The 19645-nt window shown below is 40.9% G+C and overlaps 2 protein-coding genes across 2 annotated transcripts in view; one reads left to right on the forward strand and one right to left on the reverse strand.

Annotated features, from left to right (window-relative positions):
* TMTC2 (transmembrane O-mannosyltransferase targeting cadherins 2) overlaps positions 1 to 19645 on the reverse strand; it is a 658994-nt gene that overhangs the window by 192896 nt on the left and 446453 nt on the right. The window lies entirely within an intron of this gene.
* Positions 17381 to 18586, forward strand: LOC101323906 (protein FAM50A). The gene is given in 1 exon segment (XM_019952095.3): positions 17381 to 18586. A coding segment is annotated over 1 exon segment (993 nt). The 5' UTR covers positions 17381 to 17418; the 3' UTR covers positions 18412 to 18586.

A 19645-nucleotide genomic window follows, 5' to 3' on the forward strand; every position in this document is an offset into this window, starting at 1 on the left:
TTCATTGAAAACCCAGCTATTTCTCTTGATCTCTCCCCTCGCCTGAACCCGGCTTCCCTCCTGCCTATCTCTGGCACGGGGGGTTTTCCATCCCATTCCTGCCCTCATGTCATAGAAGCCTTCAAACCACCAAGAGAGGGACTCTTTGACACCCCTCTTTCAAATCCGGACCGCACTCTCCGGATTTGTGGACGGTACTTCGATACTCGGTCCTGACGGGCGCCGACGGGCAGCCTACGCGGTGGTAACTATCTCAACTATTATCGAGGCTAACAGCCTTCCAGAAGGAAGGACCTCCCAAAAGGCTGAGCTAATCGCACTTACACGAGCCCTTAACCTTTCCAAAGACCAAAGGGTTAACATCTACACAGACTCTAAATATGCCTTTCTCATTGCACACAGCCACTCAGCACTATGGAGGGAACGTGGATTTCTGACCACTAAGGGATCCCCAGTGGTCAACGCTTCCCTCATTGCAAAACTCCTGGAGGCCCTCCAGCTTCCTAAAGAAGTAGCAATTATCCATTGCAGGGGTCATCAACTCCCAACCAACCCAATAGCACAAGGTAACTCGAAGGCCGATTCCGTGGCCCGAGACCTTACAAAAGGGGATCCTCCAGCTCCACTCCTACTTTTTACCAGTCCTACCCAACCCACATATACCCCGCACGAGGAAGCTGCCTTACTATCAAAATGGGGGACACAAAGACAACAAAGGATGGATTTTTATAGACAACAAAATTGCCCTACCTCTGGTGCAAGCAGCCAGCCTCCTATCAGACATCCATAAATCCTTACACATTGGTCCAAAAGCAATGTTCCGTTTTCTGGACCCCCTCTTTCATCTGCCAGGACTTAGAGAGGCCATCTCAAAGACTCACATGGCCTGCCAAACCTGCGCATCCGTCTCCCCACAAGGAGGCCTACGGCCCCGAATTTCTACACACCAGATGGGTGCCAGGCCTTGGTAAAAGTCCAGATCCCCATCTCTAACATAGAAGGTGTTCACCTGGGATGGTCCACCCCCGCTGTCTGCTTCATTTACGATCAGACCCGAGACTACTGTCAATGGTGGAATGAGACCTATGGGGGGTGCCCCTATCACTCATGTAACATCCATGTGGCAAAACTAGATACTAGGAGCTCTCTCCGACAATCCCACCTGCTCACCACAAATGGCAAGGGTCAATTATTCATCAACATCAAAGATCCCTGGGACACAAGATGGGTAAAAGGGGTACAAGGAAAAATCTACCGATGGGCAACTGATGCCTACCCCGTGGGCTCTACCAGGGTCTTTCGCTCATATATCAGTTTGATTCCCAAAGTTAACCAACAGTTGAGCGAACAAGCCACTGCCATCCAGGAAACAGAACAAGCCCTAAGACACAACTACCTCACCCCGAACACAAAGAGGATCCTTTTTCTTGGTTGACACTCATCCGTCAAGCAGTACAGATACTCAACCACACAGGAATACGTAACATCTCCGACTGCTTTCTATGTGCCTCGCCTGGCTGGCCACCCTTGGCTGCTGTCCCACTCGACCAGCCCTTCAATTCTACTTCCCACACCTCCCAAAACCCACCTTTTTCCCCGTTAAAAGTCCCCATATTTCTTGATTCAAAAAATCTCACCATCTGTTACGGCAGCCGCCCAAATCTAGCTGATACTGGGTTTCTTTGTAACTCATCCCTCACGGTAAGCACATCAATTGAAGCACCACCAGGCATGTTTTGGTGGTGCAATGGTTCCCTCACAAAAGAGGGAACAAAAAAAGTCTTCCTCCCCCTTCCCATGTATCCCCGTTACTCTCGTCCCACAACTCACACTGTATAGCCAAGCCGAATTTTCCTCGCTAATCACGCCGCCCTTTACCCGACGAAAAAGAGCTATCTTTCTTCCTCTGCTCGCAGGCATCTCTCTCACCTCCTCTCTGGTCGCTCGCGGGGGAGCTCTAACACATAGTGTTTCAACATCCGGCGACTTAGAACATAAACTCCAGCTAGCCATTGACGCCTCCGCCGGCTCCATCTCCTCTCTCCAGCACCAAATCACCTCCATAGCCCGAGTCACTCTCCAGAATCGACGAGCCCTGGATCTCCTGACGGCCGACAAAGGAGGTACCTGCCTCTTCCTACAGGAGGAATGCTGCTATTACATCAATGAAACAGGACTCGTCGAAGACAACGTAAAAGCCCTCCATCGCTTAAGAGAAGAACTCCAACGCAAACACCAACAGGCCGCCTCCCCAATTCCCGATTGGTGGCGATCCACCCTCTATACCTGGCTAACACCAATCTTAGGCCCCTTAATTCTCATCTGTATCTTGCTCACGTTTGCTCCCTGTTTTCTCAGGTTCCTTCGCAGGCGCATGGAGGAAGTCTCCCGGGTGGCCACAAACCAAATGCTCCTCGGCCCTTACACCTTGCTTCCTACAGAACCCCCCACTGGTCTCCCCTAAGCCTCGGACCTCTGGTCGCCCGACTCCCCTTTCGACGCCCCCATTCAGCATGAAGTAGCCGGAGAGCAGAACGCCGCCGCCCCATTACACCAAAGATGTCGGGATGTGAGGCCAACTGGCCCGAGGCAGGGGAACACAATCAGATTCACAGGTTGCATCAGAACGAAATTCTCCGCACCACCCAGTTCCAGAAACTGCCCTGGAGACATTCCGGACCACCCAGTTCCAGGAACTGACCTGGGGACTTTGAACCCGGCCCAGCCTTCCCGCCTTTTGAGGGGCGGGACTAACGGTTCCCCAGGATACCCGAAAAGACCACCAAATAAGGAATACCCTGCGCCCTCCCAGATTCACCACACCCCTTTCCCTTCTTCCCCTATAAAATCTTGCCCAACCCTCTCCCGGGTGCGACTTCTCTGGCCCCTTTCTCTCGGATCAGTGAACCTCGCCTGGGAGCGCTCCCTAATAAAGCTCACTTGAAGCTTTCCTCTGTTTCGGGTGCCGTTTGTTAAGATCCGACCTTACAGTTACCTTCCTCAATTTTTTTAACTGAATTTGAATAAATCACTCTTTGGAATTTATGCCAACCACAACACCTAAGAACAAGGTTTTTTTTTTTTTAAATGGGTCCAGATGACAAGATTCTTCATCAAATTAACTATGTTGCTAAACATTATAGCAAACTATCAAAGGACAAGAAAACCATTCTTGTTATTTTGGTGCAACAAAATTATTTATTAAAATGAGTACTTATTAAGTTTGTCTATGGAAGCAAAATTTACCACCCCAAAAATGTGTCTCTTTGGCATGAGGATTAATTTAGGCTGATTATTTTTAAGAAGCAGAAAACTCAGGAATTTTTCTGTTAATTCCCTCTTAACTGCTTAAAAGAATTGAGGTAAAAGGCCTGTTCCCAGAATAGAGCTATCACCAGAGTTAGCTGCCAAGAATATGGGGCTAGGTGTGGTGGCGGGCACTAGACAACAGAGTCTACTCTGTGTCCCACTGTCTCTGCATGGCCCAGCATACATTTGTTTACCAAATATTTGCTTTATTACCTCCATGTGAATTTTCTTCCTCCCTTTTGAAGTCCCAAGCCACTACCCACAACATCCTCCTCTGCCTTTACCTGAAGGTGGTAATTAAGGTGAGGTTTTCAGACATTTTGGCAAGTTACTCAGTCTTCCCGGGGTCTCTCCCATGTATACACGTAATTAAACTTTAAAAATTTTCTCCTGTTAATCTCTCTCATGTCAATTTAATTCTTAGATCAGCCAGAAGGACCTAACAAAGCAGAGGAAAATGTCTTCCTTGCAAACAGTTGGTGTAGTCGGCAGGATTCAGCTTTTCTCCGAGGCTGCTACAGCCAAGAGGAGATCCTGAGACAAATGACAGCAGAAAGTAAGAATTCTTACCGTGTCAGTCTCCCTGATCTCTGCCTGCAGGTCCTGTTGGAAAGGAGAATGCCTGCTAAGACTTTTTCCTTCTTCTAAAATTAGATTAGCAGGAGAAAATATTTGTGGAACTGGTTCCTTGGACTTAGCAACTCTGGTAAATTTCAGAGTAATTTATGGCTTAATTGATCATTTCCCTCCTGGAGATGGTCACTGTTTTTCTTTGTCTCTGTTGTGTTTTTTTGTCTTGTTCTATATCCTGAGAGTTTGACTTTTATGACAAGTGAGAATATACTTTCTGGTCTCTGCCATCTGGAAGGTGCACATACGTGCATTTGGTGGTCAATTGAATAGACTGGGATCTAAGCAGCTGTAGCCAGTTGATCAGAAGTAGGTAACAAAGCGACTGGCATCTGTTTGTCTACCCATGCCAGCTCTCAGGGAGTTTGTCATAAGGGGTCCCAGTCCATAAGGGATCTTTGTCATCTCAGCCTTTGTTGCTTTGTGAGTACGCTTGTGCAACTTTGTTATTCTTGGGAGTGGACTTTCTGGACCATCTGAGGGCTGCATCTTTTTGCACTCTCCTTTGGGTATGCTTCTTGTGACAATGATTAAGCCATAAAAAAGCTTCTCATTTGAGTCACTATTAAGAGTCTACTCATCAATGGCCAATGAGTCCCTTAAATTGGAAAAACTTCTAAACTGGTAAATTTTTCAGAGAGCTCTCATTACAAACAGCTGATTTTCTTGGTACCTAGGAAAAGATCAAATTAAAAGGTGGATACAAAGAAATAGAATAGCTAGTCTTAAGAACTCTCTTGATTAAAAAAAAAACAGTTCAGGAAATCTCATCAAATTTGCCTCTCAGCTTCTCCTCATGGGCCTTACAGATGCTAATTAGGTTAATTAACAAAAGAATGGGAAGAGGCCAAGGGGAAACCAAGGGACTCTTCCCAACAAGTCGAAAATTTTTGAAGGGTTATTAAGAAATAAGGTAAATAAAGTAGATATCAGAAAGGGAAGAATCATGGGACTCACCCCAGCAGGGTAAAAATTTTTAGATGGTTATTAAGAAATGGGATGAATAAAACAGACATTGATGGGGTTAAAACAAAAGTTTTAATACAGCACTATTGAAGGTTGGGTGGGTCAAAGGGACACCTTGCTGGTTGTCTAACACTAATGGGTCCCAAACAAATGCACTCTATTTACCCCAGTTTGGAGAAACTTAAAAATGCAGAAGGCAAAATTTACAATGAGAAACCTAACCAGCAATGGCTTGGGGCAGCAGTTAGGCTGACTAATCTAACTAAAGATTGACAAAAGAGCCTGGGTCCCTAGGTTTGACCCCTCACTGGGGACCTAAGGCCTTTTACAAAAATGTAGGTAAAAGGGCCTGGAGGTAGAAAGGAGAAGTTTCCAGGATTCCTTGATGCAGTAACCCCATGAGCTTTGGTACCAAAATCTATTGGTGGGGCCTGGCTACAATTAGGGTTGGTAAGATTATAAAGGTTGGAATATTTAAGCGGGTGTTATGTGAGGAGGTTATGTCAACATTGCCTTCATGCTTTATGGGAATGGATGTTCTGTCTGGCCAGTAACACTTCCCCTATCTAGTGTTGTAAGACCAAGACTTGTTGATGGGGTCCTAGTGAAGGCAATGGTTAAAAGTATAAGAGTTGATGGAAGTGAGGTGAAATTATTTGAATGGGCTTTATGTAATGTGGTTGCCTATTTTTTGCATGATTGTATTATCAGGATGGGTGTCATGTCTCACTGGGGAACATTTCCCCTCCCTGGTATTATAAAACAGAGTATGTAATTCTGCCCCTTCAATCTTTGTTAGTTAAACAAATGCTCAAGGGAACCAGTGGGATTGCCTGAGCTCACATAGTGTAAGGTAGAAGCTTGGGGCCAATGTTCAAGGGTTAACGGAAGCAACTACCTCCATCTGGCAAACCTATACAAAATCAGAAATGTAAACACAGCCCACAATCTCCTAAGACTGAGCCCAGTTAACTCAAGCAGTAGAACCTAAAGCCAAAGAAAAAAAGAGGGGGAAAGAGACCTTTTAAAAGCACAAACTAGTGAAAGGCTCCCTCACTCAAAATCTAATTCAAGATTAGACGTCAAGGACAAATACAAATGATACAAGTTTTTTCCACCAATAGTAAAAAGCCTTAGCTATCTGAATAGATAAACTTAACTTATTCCAACTGTTATTTATAAACTAGTGAATTTTGTACTATCGTACCTAAGGTTTTTTTTATATATTTTATATATTAAATGAAAGCTATAAGATCTGTTTGCATCTGTCTATATGTTTTTATGTGTCTATTGTAGATGCACAATAGTTTTTTTATCCCACAGATGGTATCACTAAAATTAATTTATAAAAGAGCTCTATTTATTAAGCTTAAAAGTAAGCACTTATGAATTAAACATTTCTAAATCTCAGAAGTATAATAGAAACTAAGCCAACTGTTTTTCAAGTTCACGTGATCTAGAATTAAACTTCAGTAAATTAAAACAAGTTTAAGGTTTTGGTTTAATTAAAATAGAGATGTCTTTAGAGTTAAAAGCATTAAGTACAATTCTTTTATTCTACCTAGGTCTACTAAAAGTCAAATAAGCTCATATTATCTGTTACAAAACGTGTCAGGAAAAAGAAAAACAGCTTAAGATGATAGTTGACTTTGACACATCAAATTTTAATAGGTAATCTAAACATAATTGTAAAGAACTGTAACACCGAAGAGCTAAATCGGACTCCATGTTAGATCTTTTTCTTTGACTTTAACCTTTGCTTTTTGTTGCTTTTGTTATTATGATCATACATAACGGCCTGCCTCGGGGAGCCCTTCCCCTCTGCAGTTCAGCTCACCGGGAGACAATCTGATCCTGCTCACCTGTGGATGGCTGCAAGAAAGAAGAAACTAACACATCCCCTCACCCACCGAGGCTGGTCATTCCAGGAGATGCAAGACTGATGGCCCTTTTACTTTACTTCCTCACCACCTCTCCCTCTCTGATTCTATACAAGAAACTGGCATCCAGACATTGCTAAGATGGTTTTTCAGAGACACTAGTCTGCCATCTTCTCAGTCTGCAGGCTTTCTGAATAAAATCCCATTCCTTGCCTCAATACCTCGGCTTCTGATTCATTGGCCTGTCATGTGACAAGCAGAGCAAGCTTAGACTCCGTAACAGAACAAGTAAAATTAAATAGATTTAAGCAGGATAAAATGTTTTGAGGTGAACATTTTAATAATAATTATGTGTTACGGTATGTGTGCATGTAAAAATAACTTCCAAAATCTTTTTGGTTACTAGAAACCTTAAAGTTTTGCTAAGTTAAATATTAAGTCAACCTCATTGAATATCTAGATCATTTCCAAATAAGATTAAATAATGAAACATTGGTTATTGTATATAGGTTTAACTACTGTTTGCTTCTTTTTACAGAGGAATTAAAATATTTGGGTCTATTACTAAGCATGTCTTATGATGCACTGAGAAACTTTTTATGAGAAAGCACATATTTCTAAGAAGTACTGGATTGGCCAAAAAGTTCATTCGGTTTTAAGTAAAAATAAGACATTTTTCACTTTCACCAAGAATTTTATTGAGCAATGTTATACACTAACCGAACGAAATTTTTGGCCAACCCAATTTACAAGTATGCCAATCCACAGAATGCTAATTTAAAAGACAGTTCATAGGGCTTCCCTGGTGGCACAGTGGTTAAGAATCCACCTACCAATGCAGGGGACACGGGTTCGAGCCCTGGGCCAGGAAGATCTCACATGCCGCGGAGCAACTAAGCCTGTGCACTGCAACTACTGAGCCTGTGCTCTAGAGCCCGCGAGCCACAACTACTGAAGCCCATGTGCCACAACTACTGAAGCCCACGTGCCTAGAGCCAGTGCTCCACAACAAGAGAAGCCTGCGCACCGCAATGAAGAGTAGCCCACGCTCCCACAACTAGAGAAAGCCTGCACGCAGCAACAAAGAACCAACGCAGCCAAAATAAATAAATAAATAAATACATTTATAAGAAAAAAAAGAAGACAGTTCGTAATTGTTTACCTCTTACTTTTCACTAGAAATTAAAAGTTTCTAAGGGTTAAGAAATCTAATTAATATGTGATTAAATCTACTAGAAATAAGGAAAGCATACCTGTATGTAAAGCACGTACATGTATATTTTGGTAAGAAAAATACGAGGAATAACCTTCTTACATTATATTGTAAGAACATTTCTAATGTTTTAGGAATTATATGAAATTCCTAAAATTCTGCTAATGTAACAGTAAAATGTTATCAGTCATAATTCTACTTATCTTCAAATTCTATGTGTTGCAGAAATAACTAAATTTACCTGTCAATTGCATTATAATGAATCAGATCTTTACTATGCTTTTGGCATTTATAGACAATTCTTTTTTTACTCTGACACTTTTGCAAAAATGTTTCATCTTCAAGAAGATTCATAGAAAGGATTTTTGACAAATATAGGTTTCTGAAAACTTTCATTTTATACCACTGAACTTGGAAAGAAAATACAGAACTCTAATGGAAAACTGATGGCTTCATAAAATTGTTAAAAACAGATCAAGAACAACAAGACCTACTTACAAGGGAGTCAATGAACTAATGAATATGATTACAATTTTCATGACTTCTTGTCTGAAATATTACTGCTGTTTAATCTTTGTTTTCCATATATAAAGAAACCTTTCACCTTATGCTATGACTTGCAGAAATTTGGCAAATTATACTTTTATAAACAGAACTGAAACATTTATCTTTCCTCCCTACCTGATCCCTCTAGAATTTGGCAACTTTTAATATTCTTATTTTCATGATGATATACTTTTTTACATAAATTCACTAAGAATCTGTTCTGCTTGTAACAGGACACAATTGGGAACACTGATTATATTACCAAAGATTTGACTGGAATGTCATAACTGAGAATGTGCCTTGAATCACATGTGACTAGACAGATTTAAGAAGCTAAGATTGACTTTATGAAGTCAAAAAGTCCCTTGGAAAAACTGCCTGGTACATTGTTTAGAGGGTGTAAGCAGACTTACCAGGTGATTAAAGAAGGTCACTTCCTGGAAGGTACAGGAACCATAGGAAATCTGGGGGACCTCAAGAAGAGAGGAGTTGTCCCAAATCCATAAGTATTACAGATGAGTCTGCTGCAAGTTATTGACTTGGATTCCTGGCCTCAGAGGCATTTAAAAGTTCAGTCTGGAGAGTCCTTATGAAAAGTTCCAGCAAAGCACTGTTAATGGAGTCTATATGCTCAATCACTATTCTTGCTGGAATTATGTAATCAGGCCAGGTTTATTAAAGCTAGACTTATTTTACAAACAGATTAGCCTCAATTTGGCTCTCTTTGGTAAAAATAAGTGTGATTTTAGAGAGGAAAAAAACAATGTGTTTCAGTAGAAACTACAATACACAATTGTGGATATTAAGTTCTAGTTCCATAAATCATCTTCATTTTTCTACCTGTAAACTGGACTTGGTCCTATTTCTAGTTTCCTCAAATATTTGGCTACAACTCTCCAAACTAGTGTTTCCAATATTTCACCCACATTTTACTTAGAATGATTGAAAGAAAAAGCTGTCCTTCTCCTGAAGCCTTGCAAACAAAAGCTGAACGATTTGATATAGACTTAAGAGAGACCACAACAACAGTCCATGTTTAGACAATATTTGAGCCTGTTGCTATGTAAGCCACTCAGAAAATTTACCCAAACACTCGATGACATCATCAGAGACACTTAAAATATAAAACAGGAAAATCTGTCAGATTGTCGCTGCTTGCCCTCACTCCAGCTGAAGATGCTTTGACCCTGACATCTAGAAATCTCATCTGGCAGCTCTCAGGATCCAGAGATTGGTTTTATAATTTGTTCCAATCATTAACCATTGTTTTTCTTTCACCCATAGAAATGCATCTTATTAAAATCCTGACTGCTTGCATATTATAGGCTTAACTCTGAGAGCCCACCTGCATCAGCACCTCTTGAAATGAATTTAACTGGACTGACCTATTGTCAGGACTAAGTGACTCAATAACACGGAACAATCTACCAACTCAGCTTCTGGACTGTGAAATTTCTTGGAGAAGTTTCAAAGGTGGGAGTGTAGGGGAGCATAATTTGCCACCCCAAAATGTGTCCTTTTGGCATTAAGATTAATTTAGGCTGATTATTTTTAAAAAATAGAAGACTCGTAAATGGTGGGATCAAGATGGCAGAGTAGGAAGACTCTTCACAGATACATCAAAACTACAACCATAAATAGAACAACTCGAAAAGCAACAACTCTAAAAGCAACTCTAAAAGTTAACACATTAACAAAATGAAGAATAAAAATCACATGTGTATCTCATTAGATGCAGAAAATGCATTTGACAAAATACAACATCCATTCATGAAAAAACTCTTAACAAAGTTGGTATAGAGGAAATATACCTCAACATAATAAAAGCCATTTATGACAAACCCACAAATAACTTCATACTCAATGATGAAAAGCTAAAAGCTTTTCCTCTAAGATCAGGAACAAGACAATGAGGCTCACTCTCACCACTTTTATTCAAAATAGTATTGGAAGTCCTAGCCACAGCAATCAGACAAGAGATAAAATAAATCCAAATTGGAAAGGAAGAAGTAAAATACTGTTTCCAGATGACATGATTATTATACATAGAAAATCCTAAAGATGTTACCAAAAAACTACAAGACCCCATCAATGAATTCAGTAAAGTTGCAGAATACAAAATTAATATATAGAAATGTGTTGCATTTCTATACAGTAATAATAAACTATCAGAAAGTTTAAAAATCCCATTTACAATCAAATCAAAAAGAATAAAATACCTAGGAATAAATTTAACCAAGGAGGTGAAAGACTTGTACTCTGAAAACATTAAGACATTGGTGAAAGAAATTGAAGACAACACAAATAAATAATTTTTTGTGCTGTGGATTGAAATTAATATTAAAATAGCCATACTATCCAAAGCAATCTAGAAATTCAATGCAATCCCTATCAAAATACTCATGGCATTTCTCACGGAACTAGAACAAATAATCCTAAAATTTTTATGGAACCACAAAAGACCCAAATAGCCAAATTAATCTTGAGAAAGAACAAACCAGGAGGCATTACACTCCCTGATTTCAAAGTATACTACAAAGCTATAGTAATCAAAAGAGTATGGTACTGGCATAAAAACAGACACATAGATCAATGGAACAGATTAGAGAGCTAGAGAGCCCAGAAATAAATCCATACACATGTGGTCAATTAATCTACAATAAAGAAGGTAAGAATAGGAAACGGGGAAAGACGGTCTCTTTAAAAAGTAGTGCTGTGACAACTGGACAGCTACATGTAAAAGAATGAAACTAGACCATTTTGTCACACCATGTACAAAAAAGAAACTCAAAATGGATAAACTGCTTAAATGTAAGACCTGAAACCATAAAACTCCTAGAAGAAAACATAGGCAGTATGCTCTTTGACACTGCTCTTAGCCTATTTTTTTCATATGTCTCCTCAGGCAAGGGCAACAAAACCAAAAATGAAAAAAATGGGATATCTATACCAAACTAAAAAGCTTTTGCACAGTGAAGGAAACCATGAACAAAATGAAAAGGCAACCTACTGAATGGCAGAAGATATTTGCATATGATATGCCTGATAAAGGGTTAGTTTCCAAAATACATGAAGAACTCATACAACTCAACATCAAAAAAACAAACAATCCAATTAAAAAATGGGCAGAGGAATTTTTCCAAAGAAGACATACAGATGGCCAGCAGGCACATGAAAAGATGCTCACCTGTCACTAATCATCAGGGAAATGCAAATCAAAACCTCAGTGAGCTATCACCTCACACATTTCAGAATGGCTATCATCAACAAGACAAGAAATAACAAGTGTTGGTGAGGATGTGGGGAAAAGGGAACCCTCATGCACTGTTGGTGTGTTGGTGGAAAGTAAATTGATACAGCCACTATGGAAAACAGTATAAAGATTTCTAAAACAATTAGAAATAAAACTACCATAAGATCCAGCAATTCCACTCCTGGGTATTTATCCAGAGAAAATGAAAACACTAATTCAAAAAGATATATGCACCCCAATATTCATAGCAGCCTTATTTACAATAGCCAAGGTATGAAAGCAACCCATATGTCCATGGACAGATGAATGGATAATAATAATATATATTAATATTTAAATATATAAAATCTCTATACACCTCTCTCTCTCTCTCTCTCTCTCACACACACACACACACACACACACACACACACACACACAATATGGAACACTACTCATACATAAAAAAAGTGAAATTTTGCAATTTGCAATAATATGGATGGACCTAGAGGGTATTATGCTAAGTGACATAAGTCAGAGAAAGACAAATACTATATGTTTTCACTTATATGTGGAATCTAAAAAATAAAACAAATGAACAAATAAAACAGAAACAGACTCATAGGTATAGAGAATGAACAGTTGGCTGCCGAGGGGAAGTGGGTTGGGGGATGGGTAAAAGGGATTAAGAGGTACAAATTACTAGTTATAAAATAAATAATTCACAGGATGTAATGTACATCAAAGGGAATCGAGTCAGTAATATTATCTTTTTATGGAGTGTAATCTATAAAATTATCAAATCACTATGCTGTACATCGGAAACTAACATAAGTCAACTATACTTCAGTTTTTAAAAATTAGATTAAAATAAATATTCAATAAATAAATAAATAAATAACAATGACTCAGAAAGTTTTTCTTGTTACATCCTTCTTAACTGCCTCAAAGAATATAGATAAAGGGCCTGTTCCAGATAAGAGCTATCAGAGAGATATCTATAGAGAATATGACGCAGGTATGGTAGGGAAATTCAACATGGCCTAGGATCAAAGTCCACTCTACCGTATTGCCTCTGCAGGGCCCAACAAACATTTACCCAAAATTTGCTGTTCCATCTCAGTGTGATCTGCCTTCCTCCCCTCTGAAGTCCCAAACCCCTTCCCCCAACATCCTCTTTAGTCTTTAACTGAAGACGGTATTTAAGGTGAGGGTTTTGGCCATTTTCAGGGGTTACTCAGTTTTCCTGGGTCTCTCCCACGTATACATATTGTTAATTTTTTTTTCTCCTGTTAATCTGTCTCATGTAAATTTAATTCTTAGACCAGCCAGAAGAACTTAAAAGGGAAGAAAAAAATGTTGTCCTCATCAACACTTCCATTTATACACAGTAGAAGTCTAACGAGTGCTCAATAAAATAGCCTCTCTGATGGAAACTACTGATTTCTCCTAGTATCAACTCTTTTTAAGTACTTTAGGCTATGAATCTTAATATCTGATGTATAAATTAATTACCTGGTCTTATTTAAAACTGATATTTTTGCCCCAATCCTAGAAGTTTTATTTCAGTAAATATGTGAGTTCAGAAACCCCTGAATCTGCATTTGGTCAGATGAGTTGAACAGAGACGGCTCAGAAACTGAACTTGAGAAACGCCCTCGGCTACTCCTTATTGGCTTACAGCCTACTATGAGACACACAGGGTTATGAAATGAATTGTTTCCCTCCCCTCCAAATTTGTATGTTGAGGTCCTAACTCTCAGTGTGGCTGTCTTTGGAAATGGCGCCTCTAAGGAAGCAATTAAGGTTAAATGAGGTCATACGTGTAGGGTCCTGCTCTGATAGGATTAATGTCTCTATAAGAAGAGACACCAGGAAATATACTCTCCACACGTGCACCTAGGAAAGGCCATTTTGGAATATGGCAAAAAGGAGGTTGTCTGTAAGCTAGGAAGAAAGTCCTCACCAGAAACGGAATGAGCTGGAAGGAACCCAGATCTTGGTCTTCTAGCCTCCAGAACGGTGAGAAAATACATTTCTTTTTTTGAAGCCACTGTCACCTACAAATTGGCACTTGCCATCTACCTCTACAAGGATCAAATTATGAGCCACTGCAGCTACTGACCAACACCCCCTGAAAGGAGTTCAGGGTGGAGATCGGGAATGAGGCACTCTGTGCTCTGGGAAAAACTGGCAGAACAGGTCTTTCAGATAGATATTTTCAGAAGAAGATTTTATGAGCCCAATTCTTGCATCTCCTCATATCTAGAAAAGCACTAAAATCCTTCATGGTGATATCTGCTCCTTGTGACTAGCAATAACCTTCATGAGACTAGCAGAAAACGTCTGCAAAACATATGTGCTTGATTGCATGTACTCCCCCTTCACCAAAATCACATATATATTGACCTTCCCCCCCGCCCCCACCTCTTTGGAGCAGTTTCTCAGAGCTACCTAAAATAGTCTCCTGGGCTACAGTCTTCATTTTGCTCCAAATAAAACTTAACTCACAACTCGCACACTGTGCATTTTTTTTTCTGTTGACACCAACCAATTTTTGGTATTTTACTGTGGCAGTGCAAACAGACTAATACACACAGTTCTCATCAGAAGTTGTTTATTCTGGATCCCTGGAAACTTCTCCAGCCTCCTCCTCCTCGTTCCTCTCCTTAGACAACTAATCCCTTCAGACCAGTCTTACTATTTTTCAATGAACTCATTAACCTACCTGGCTCCCTAAATACTTTATTTCATCTAGGGTATGTCATACATGGAGTACAGTTTTCAACCCTTCAAATCTGCATAACAAAAAGACACAAAGCTATAGAAATACACAGAAAAAGTGGTAGAAACTAGTCAAGTAGCTGAATCATTCACTATCATTGTAGTCTACTTTTTCCTTCTTAAGACTTTCAAATTTGATTGAATTGGTAGTGAAATATTATATTCTTAGCCTGGGATCAATGCATAAATTCCAAAAACACTCAAATATTGTTTGTAAAATGTTGGGTATATAGAAATTTCTCTGGTGAAAGAATCTCAATGGGATCTACTGACAAGACTTCCCTTAAGGTATAAAAAGCTACCTACTTGAGGGCTTACCTGGTGGCACAGTGGTTGGGAGTCCGCCTGCTGATGCAGGGAGCACGGGTTCGGGCCCCGGTCTGGGAAGATCCCACATGCTGCGGAGCGGCTAGGCCCGTGAGTCATGGCCGCTGGGCCTGCGCGTCCGGAGCCTGTGCTCCGCAACGGGAGAGGCCACAACAGTGAGAGGCCCGGGTACCAGAAAAAAAAAAAAAAAATCTACCTAACTGAATTACAGAATGTGCTTTTCCAGATGTTAGATATATGAATAAAAGTTTCCATTTTCAACTTAATCTGGTAAAACAGTCCCACGACGAAAGAAAAAAGTCACTCATAAAATGTTTAGAAGCTTAGGGCTTAACATAGAGAAGGAAAAAGAAGAATAAGTGTAATAGACTATTTCAAGTCCTGTAGCCTCCTTGGATCTTTCCTGAACTCTCCAATTCAAGTGTTGTCATCTGTTCCTCACATACTCTATTTTCTTCAGTTTGTGCTGCCCAACTGATGCTTATACTCCATATCCAGCTATTGCCAGTTTAGCTTTCATTAGCAGATATTCCTTCACCTTTGTAATACTTATAAGATGCAGGTTGGAAACCTTGCTGGAATCGTGAATAAAGTCAAAGCAATGTTTGAGAGAAAACCTGCACAATAGCTACAGAACAGGATTTCTTTTTTTAGTGCAAACACTACATTAAAAAGAAACAAGCCTGGAAAGGAGTCACTTCTGCTAAACCTCACCTAGACTTAGTATCTAACCCAAATGCAGTTTCAGCCTCTCCCAGGAATGGAATTTTAAACCAATCAGTGTGGCATTTGCTTGTCAGCACTAATGAGGTAATCTGCATGATAAGACTCCCTGCCCTTCCCTCTAAGGAAAGGTTACTCAGCCTGAAGCAATTCTTTTTTGATTGTTTTGTTTTTTGCTACTAACCTCTTTGTCCCACCTTATATCTAGAAAAGCCTTCCAATTTGCAAAACTCCTCGGAGCACCTGTTTACTAGGTGGGTTGCTGCCAGAATCATAAATCATTGGATAAAGCCAGTTGGATTTTCAAATTTACTCAGCTGAATTTTGTTTAACTAATACATGTTCTCTTTTCATTGGACTTAAAGGTACTGTTTATAAGCTGCAGTGTCTTATTCATGCAACAACCTATATTGCCATGGAAAGAAATGAGTGAAACAAGGGAATATTATCTATCAAATTTAAAGACAAGAAAAAGTGTCAAGAATAATAACATTTAAAAGCAACAATTACTTTCTATAACCAAAATGACAATGGTATTAGAGTACATGTCATGAATTTGACAATTTGAGACTATAATAAGGTAAGTTCAAATCAATTAGCTTCATAAAATCAACTTTTCTTGATAACTGAAAGAAAAGTAAAACATTTAAAGGGAGCAATATAGAAAAACAATTTTTAATGGGGAATATCAATCTTTAACAGGGAATATCATTTGACAAGCTGAAAGATATAATTTGAGAAAAAGAGTTTGAAAAAGTTTTAAGTTTGCCTTATGTAGTTCTGATTCTACTGTTTAGCAAACATTTATGGTGGATTTCCTGAAGTCAGTTTACAAAAACAAAAAAGAAAATTGGGGCTTTGAAATTCTTTTAGATTTGAAATTCTTTTAGAAATATTGTAACAAAAACAGAAGAGACTTTATCAAGACACTGAATGAATTAAAGCCAATTTCGATCTAAAATCCTAAATTGAGCTCATCCAATGTTGCCTCTTAAGGTTTGTAAAATTTTTCAAAAGTAATTTTAAAGCATTTTTTGCAATAGAAATTTGTTTAACACTATATGAGAATATATAGTCCTGATTAATAACAACTTAACACAAATAAAATCAACTATGCCATAGTAATCTTTTTTTTGAAGAAAATACAAAATAATTTTCACAGGTAATTAAACATGACATTTAAATTAGTTCATGATCTATAACTGACAACTCACAATAAAATAATCTTGGATTGGACCACATCTTAATTCTTGAGTTTTCAGTGTGTTTTTACTACAAGGGAGCTTTACTTAAAGTTTTATTAAAAAGGAAATGCTAACTATAAATTCAATATTTGATGTCATTTATATTACTTAGTTGTAATTGGAATGTGGGTAATTATGAATTTACAGCTGACCCTTGAACAATTTGGGGGTTAGGGATGCCGACCCTCTGAACAATCGAAAATCTCATATAACTTATTATCGTCAGCCCTTGGTATCCAGGGTTCCTCCTTATCTTCAGATTCAACCAACTTGGGTCATATTTACTATGGAAAAAAAATCAGTGTATACATGGACCTATGCAGTTGAAACCCGTGTTGTTCAAGTGTCAACTGTATCTTCTGTTATCAAATTAGTTCTTCTTCCCCACAGATTAAATGTCCCTGAAGGGCAGTCACGTGCCAGGGGCGGGGCGCGGTGGCAGCGAGTCCCCCAGTAGCCGGTAGCCAGTAGCCGACGTCACGGCGCTGGGGTCAGTTGACTGCCCGCCTCCACAGCCGCTGCAGCCCGAGACTCGGCCGGACCGCTGTCGCTGTCGCTGCCGCCATGGCGCAGTACAAGGGTGCCGCAAGCGAGGCAGGCCGCGCCATGCACCTGATGAAGAAGCGGGAGAAGCAGCACGAGCAGATGGAGCAGATGAAGCAGAGGATCGCGGAGGAGAACATAATGAAATCCAACATTGACAAGAAGTTCTCTGTGCACTACGATGCCGTGGAGGCGGAGCTCAAGTCCAGCACCGTGGGTCTTGTGACCCTGAACGACATGAAAGCTAAGCAGGAGGCCCTGGTGAAGGAGCGGGAGAAGCAGCTGGCCAAGAAGGAGCAGTCGAAGGAGCTGCAGCTGAAGCTGGAGAAGCTGCGAGAGAAGGAGCGCCAGAAGGAGGCCAAGCGGAAGATCTCCAGCCTGTCCTTCACCCTGGAGGAAGAGGATGAGGCAGGCAACGAAGAGGAGCTGAAGAGGGAAGAGATCACAAAAAAGAGGAAACTGGGGAAGAACCCAGATGTGGACACGAGCTTCTTGCGTGACCGAGACCGGGAGGAGGAGGAGAATCGGCTCCGGGAGGAGCTACGGCAGGAGTGGGAAGCCAAGCAGGAGAAGATCAAGAGCGAGGAGATCGAGATCACCTTCAGTTACTGGGATGGCTCTGGGCACCGGCGTACAGTCAAGATGAAAAAGGGCAACACTATGCAGCAGTTCCTGGAGAAGGCCCTCGAGAGCCTGCGCAAAGACTTCAGCGAGCTAAGGTCGGCAGGGGTGGATAAGCTCATGTACATCAAGGAGGACCTAATCATACCCCACCACCACAGCTTCTATGACTTCATCGTCACCAAGGCGTGAGGGAAGAGCGGGCCCCTCTTCAATTTCGACGTTCACGATGACGTGCGGTTGCTCAGCGACGCCACCGTGGAGAAGGACGAGTCGCACGCGGGCAAGGTGGTGCTGCGGAGCTGGTACGAGAAGAACAAGCACATCTTCCCCGCCAGCCGCTGGGAGCCCTACGACCCTGAGAAGAAGTGGGACAAGTACACGATCCGGTGATGTGGCAGCAGCGCGGCCCCAGCGCCTCCGGCTCCCTGCGGCCCCAGGATTCTGGGCTCCCGGCTCTCCGCTCCCGAGACGTGACGGGGCCTGCTCAGCCCCTGCCCCTGGCGCTATTGTTTACCGCCTTTCTCTTTTATGACAGAGATATACACGTCAGAGCTGGAGCATCTGTTGTGCGTTTTATTTTATTTTTATTTTTTTTTATAAATTTATTTATTTTTGGCTGCATTGGGTCTTTGCTGCTGCACATGGGCTTTCTCTAGTTGCGGCAAGCAGGGGCTTCTCATTGTGGTGGCTTCTCTTGTTGTGGAGCACAGGCTCTAGGCGCATGGGCTTCAGTAGTTGTGGCACATGGGCTCAGTAGTTGTGGCTCACTGGCTGTACAGCGCAGGCTCAGTAGCTGTGGCGCAGGGGCTTAGTTACTCCGTGGCATGTGGGATCTTCCTGGACCAGGGCTCAAACCCGTGTCTCCTGCATTGCCAGGCGGAATCTTAACCACCGTGCCACCAGGGAAGCCCTGTGCGTTTTATTTTAAAGATTTTTTTTTTTTTTATTGAGCTAAAATTCACCGTTGTGACCATTTGAAAGTGTACCATCCAGGGGTATTTAGTACATTCATAGTGTTGTGAATCACCCCGAAAGGAGACCCCACGTCCATTAGCAGCTGCCCCCCAGCCCCTCGCACCCCCTAGTTTACTTTGTCTGTATGGATTTGCCTGTTCTGGAAGTTTCACATAAATGGAATTATACAATAAAAAAAAAAAATGTCCCTGAAGGACATCTTGAAAGAAGAACAATGAGAAAGATGACACAGGACTGATTTAAATGAAAGCTAGATAACAGCAGCCCCTTGGAAACAATTCAAATAACTTGGTCTGGGAATAACTTGGATTCTCACATAAAGTATAAAATTGAGAGAGGCGGTATGACTAGGAAGCAGCTATCTGGCAGCCCTAACATTTCATACACTTTCAAAATGAAGAAACCACCAAGTTTCTTCTTCCATTTGAGAAATCACAGTGTTCTGGGCTATCAGTTGGGCCCAGAATAAACTCTCAAAAAGACTGAGGTTGACTTCCATTTTTAGCAATATGTCAGACTAGTCCTAAGAAATCTTCTGGTACACAATACCTAAGAAGAGTGTACATGTGGTGACCTAGACGGGTGGGATGGGGCGGTGGGGAGGGAGGTGTCAGAGGGAGGGGATATATGTATACATATAGCTGATTCA

The sequence above is a fragment of the Tursiops truncatus genome, chromosome 11 (genome assembly GCF_011762595.2).
Source record: "Tursiops truncatus isolate mTurTru1 chromosome 11, mTurTru1.mat.Y, whole genome shotgun sequence".
In the NCBI taxonomy this organism is placed as follows: domain Eukaryota; kingdom Metazoa; phylum Chordata; class Mammalia; order Artiodactyla; family Delphinidae; genus Tursiops; species Tursiops truncatus.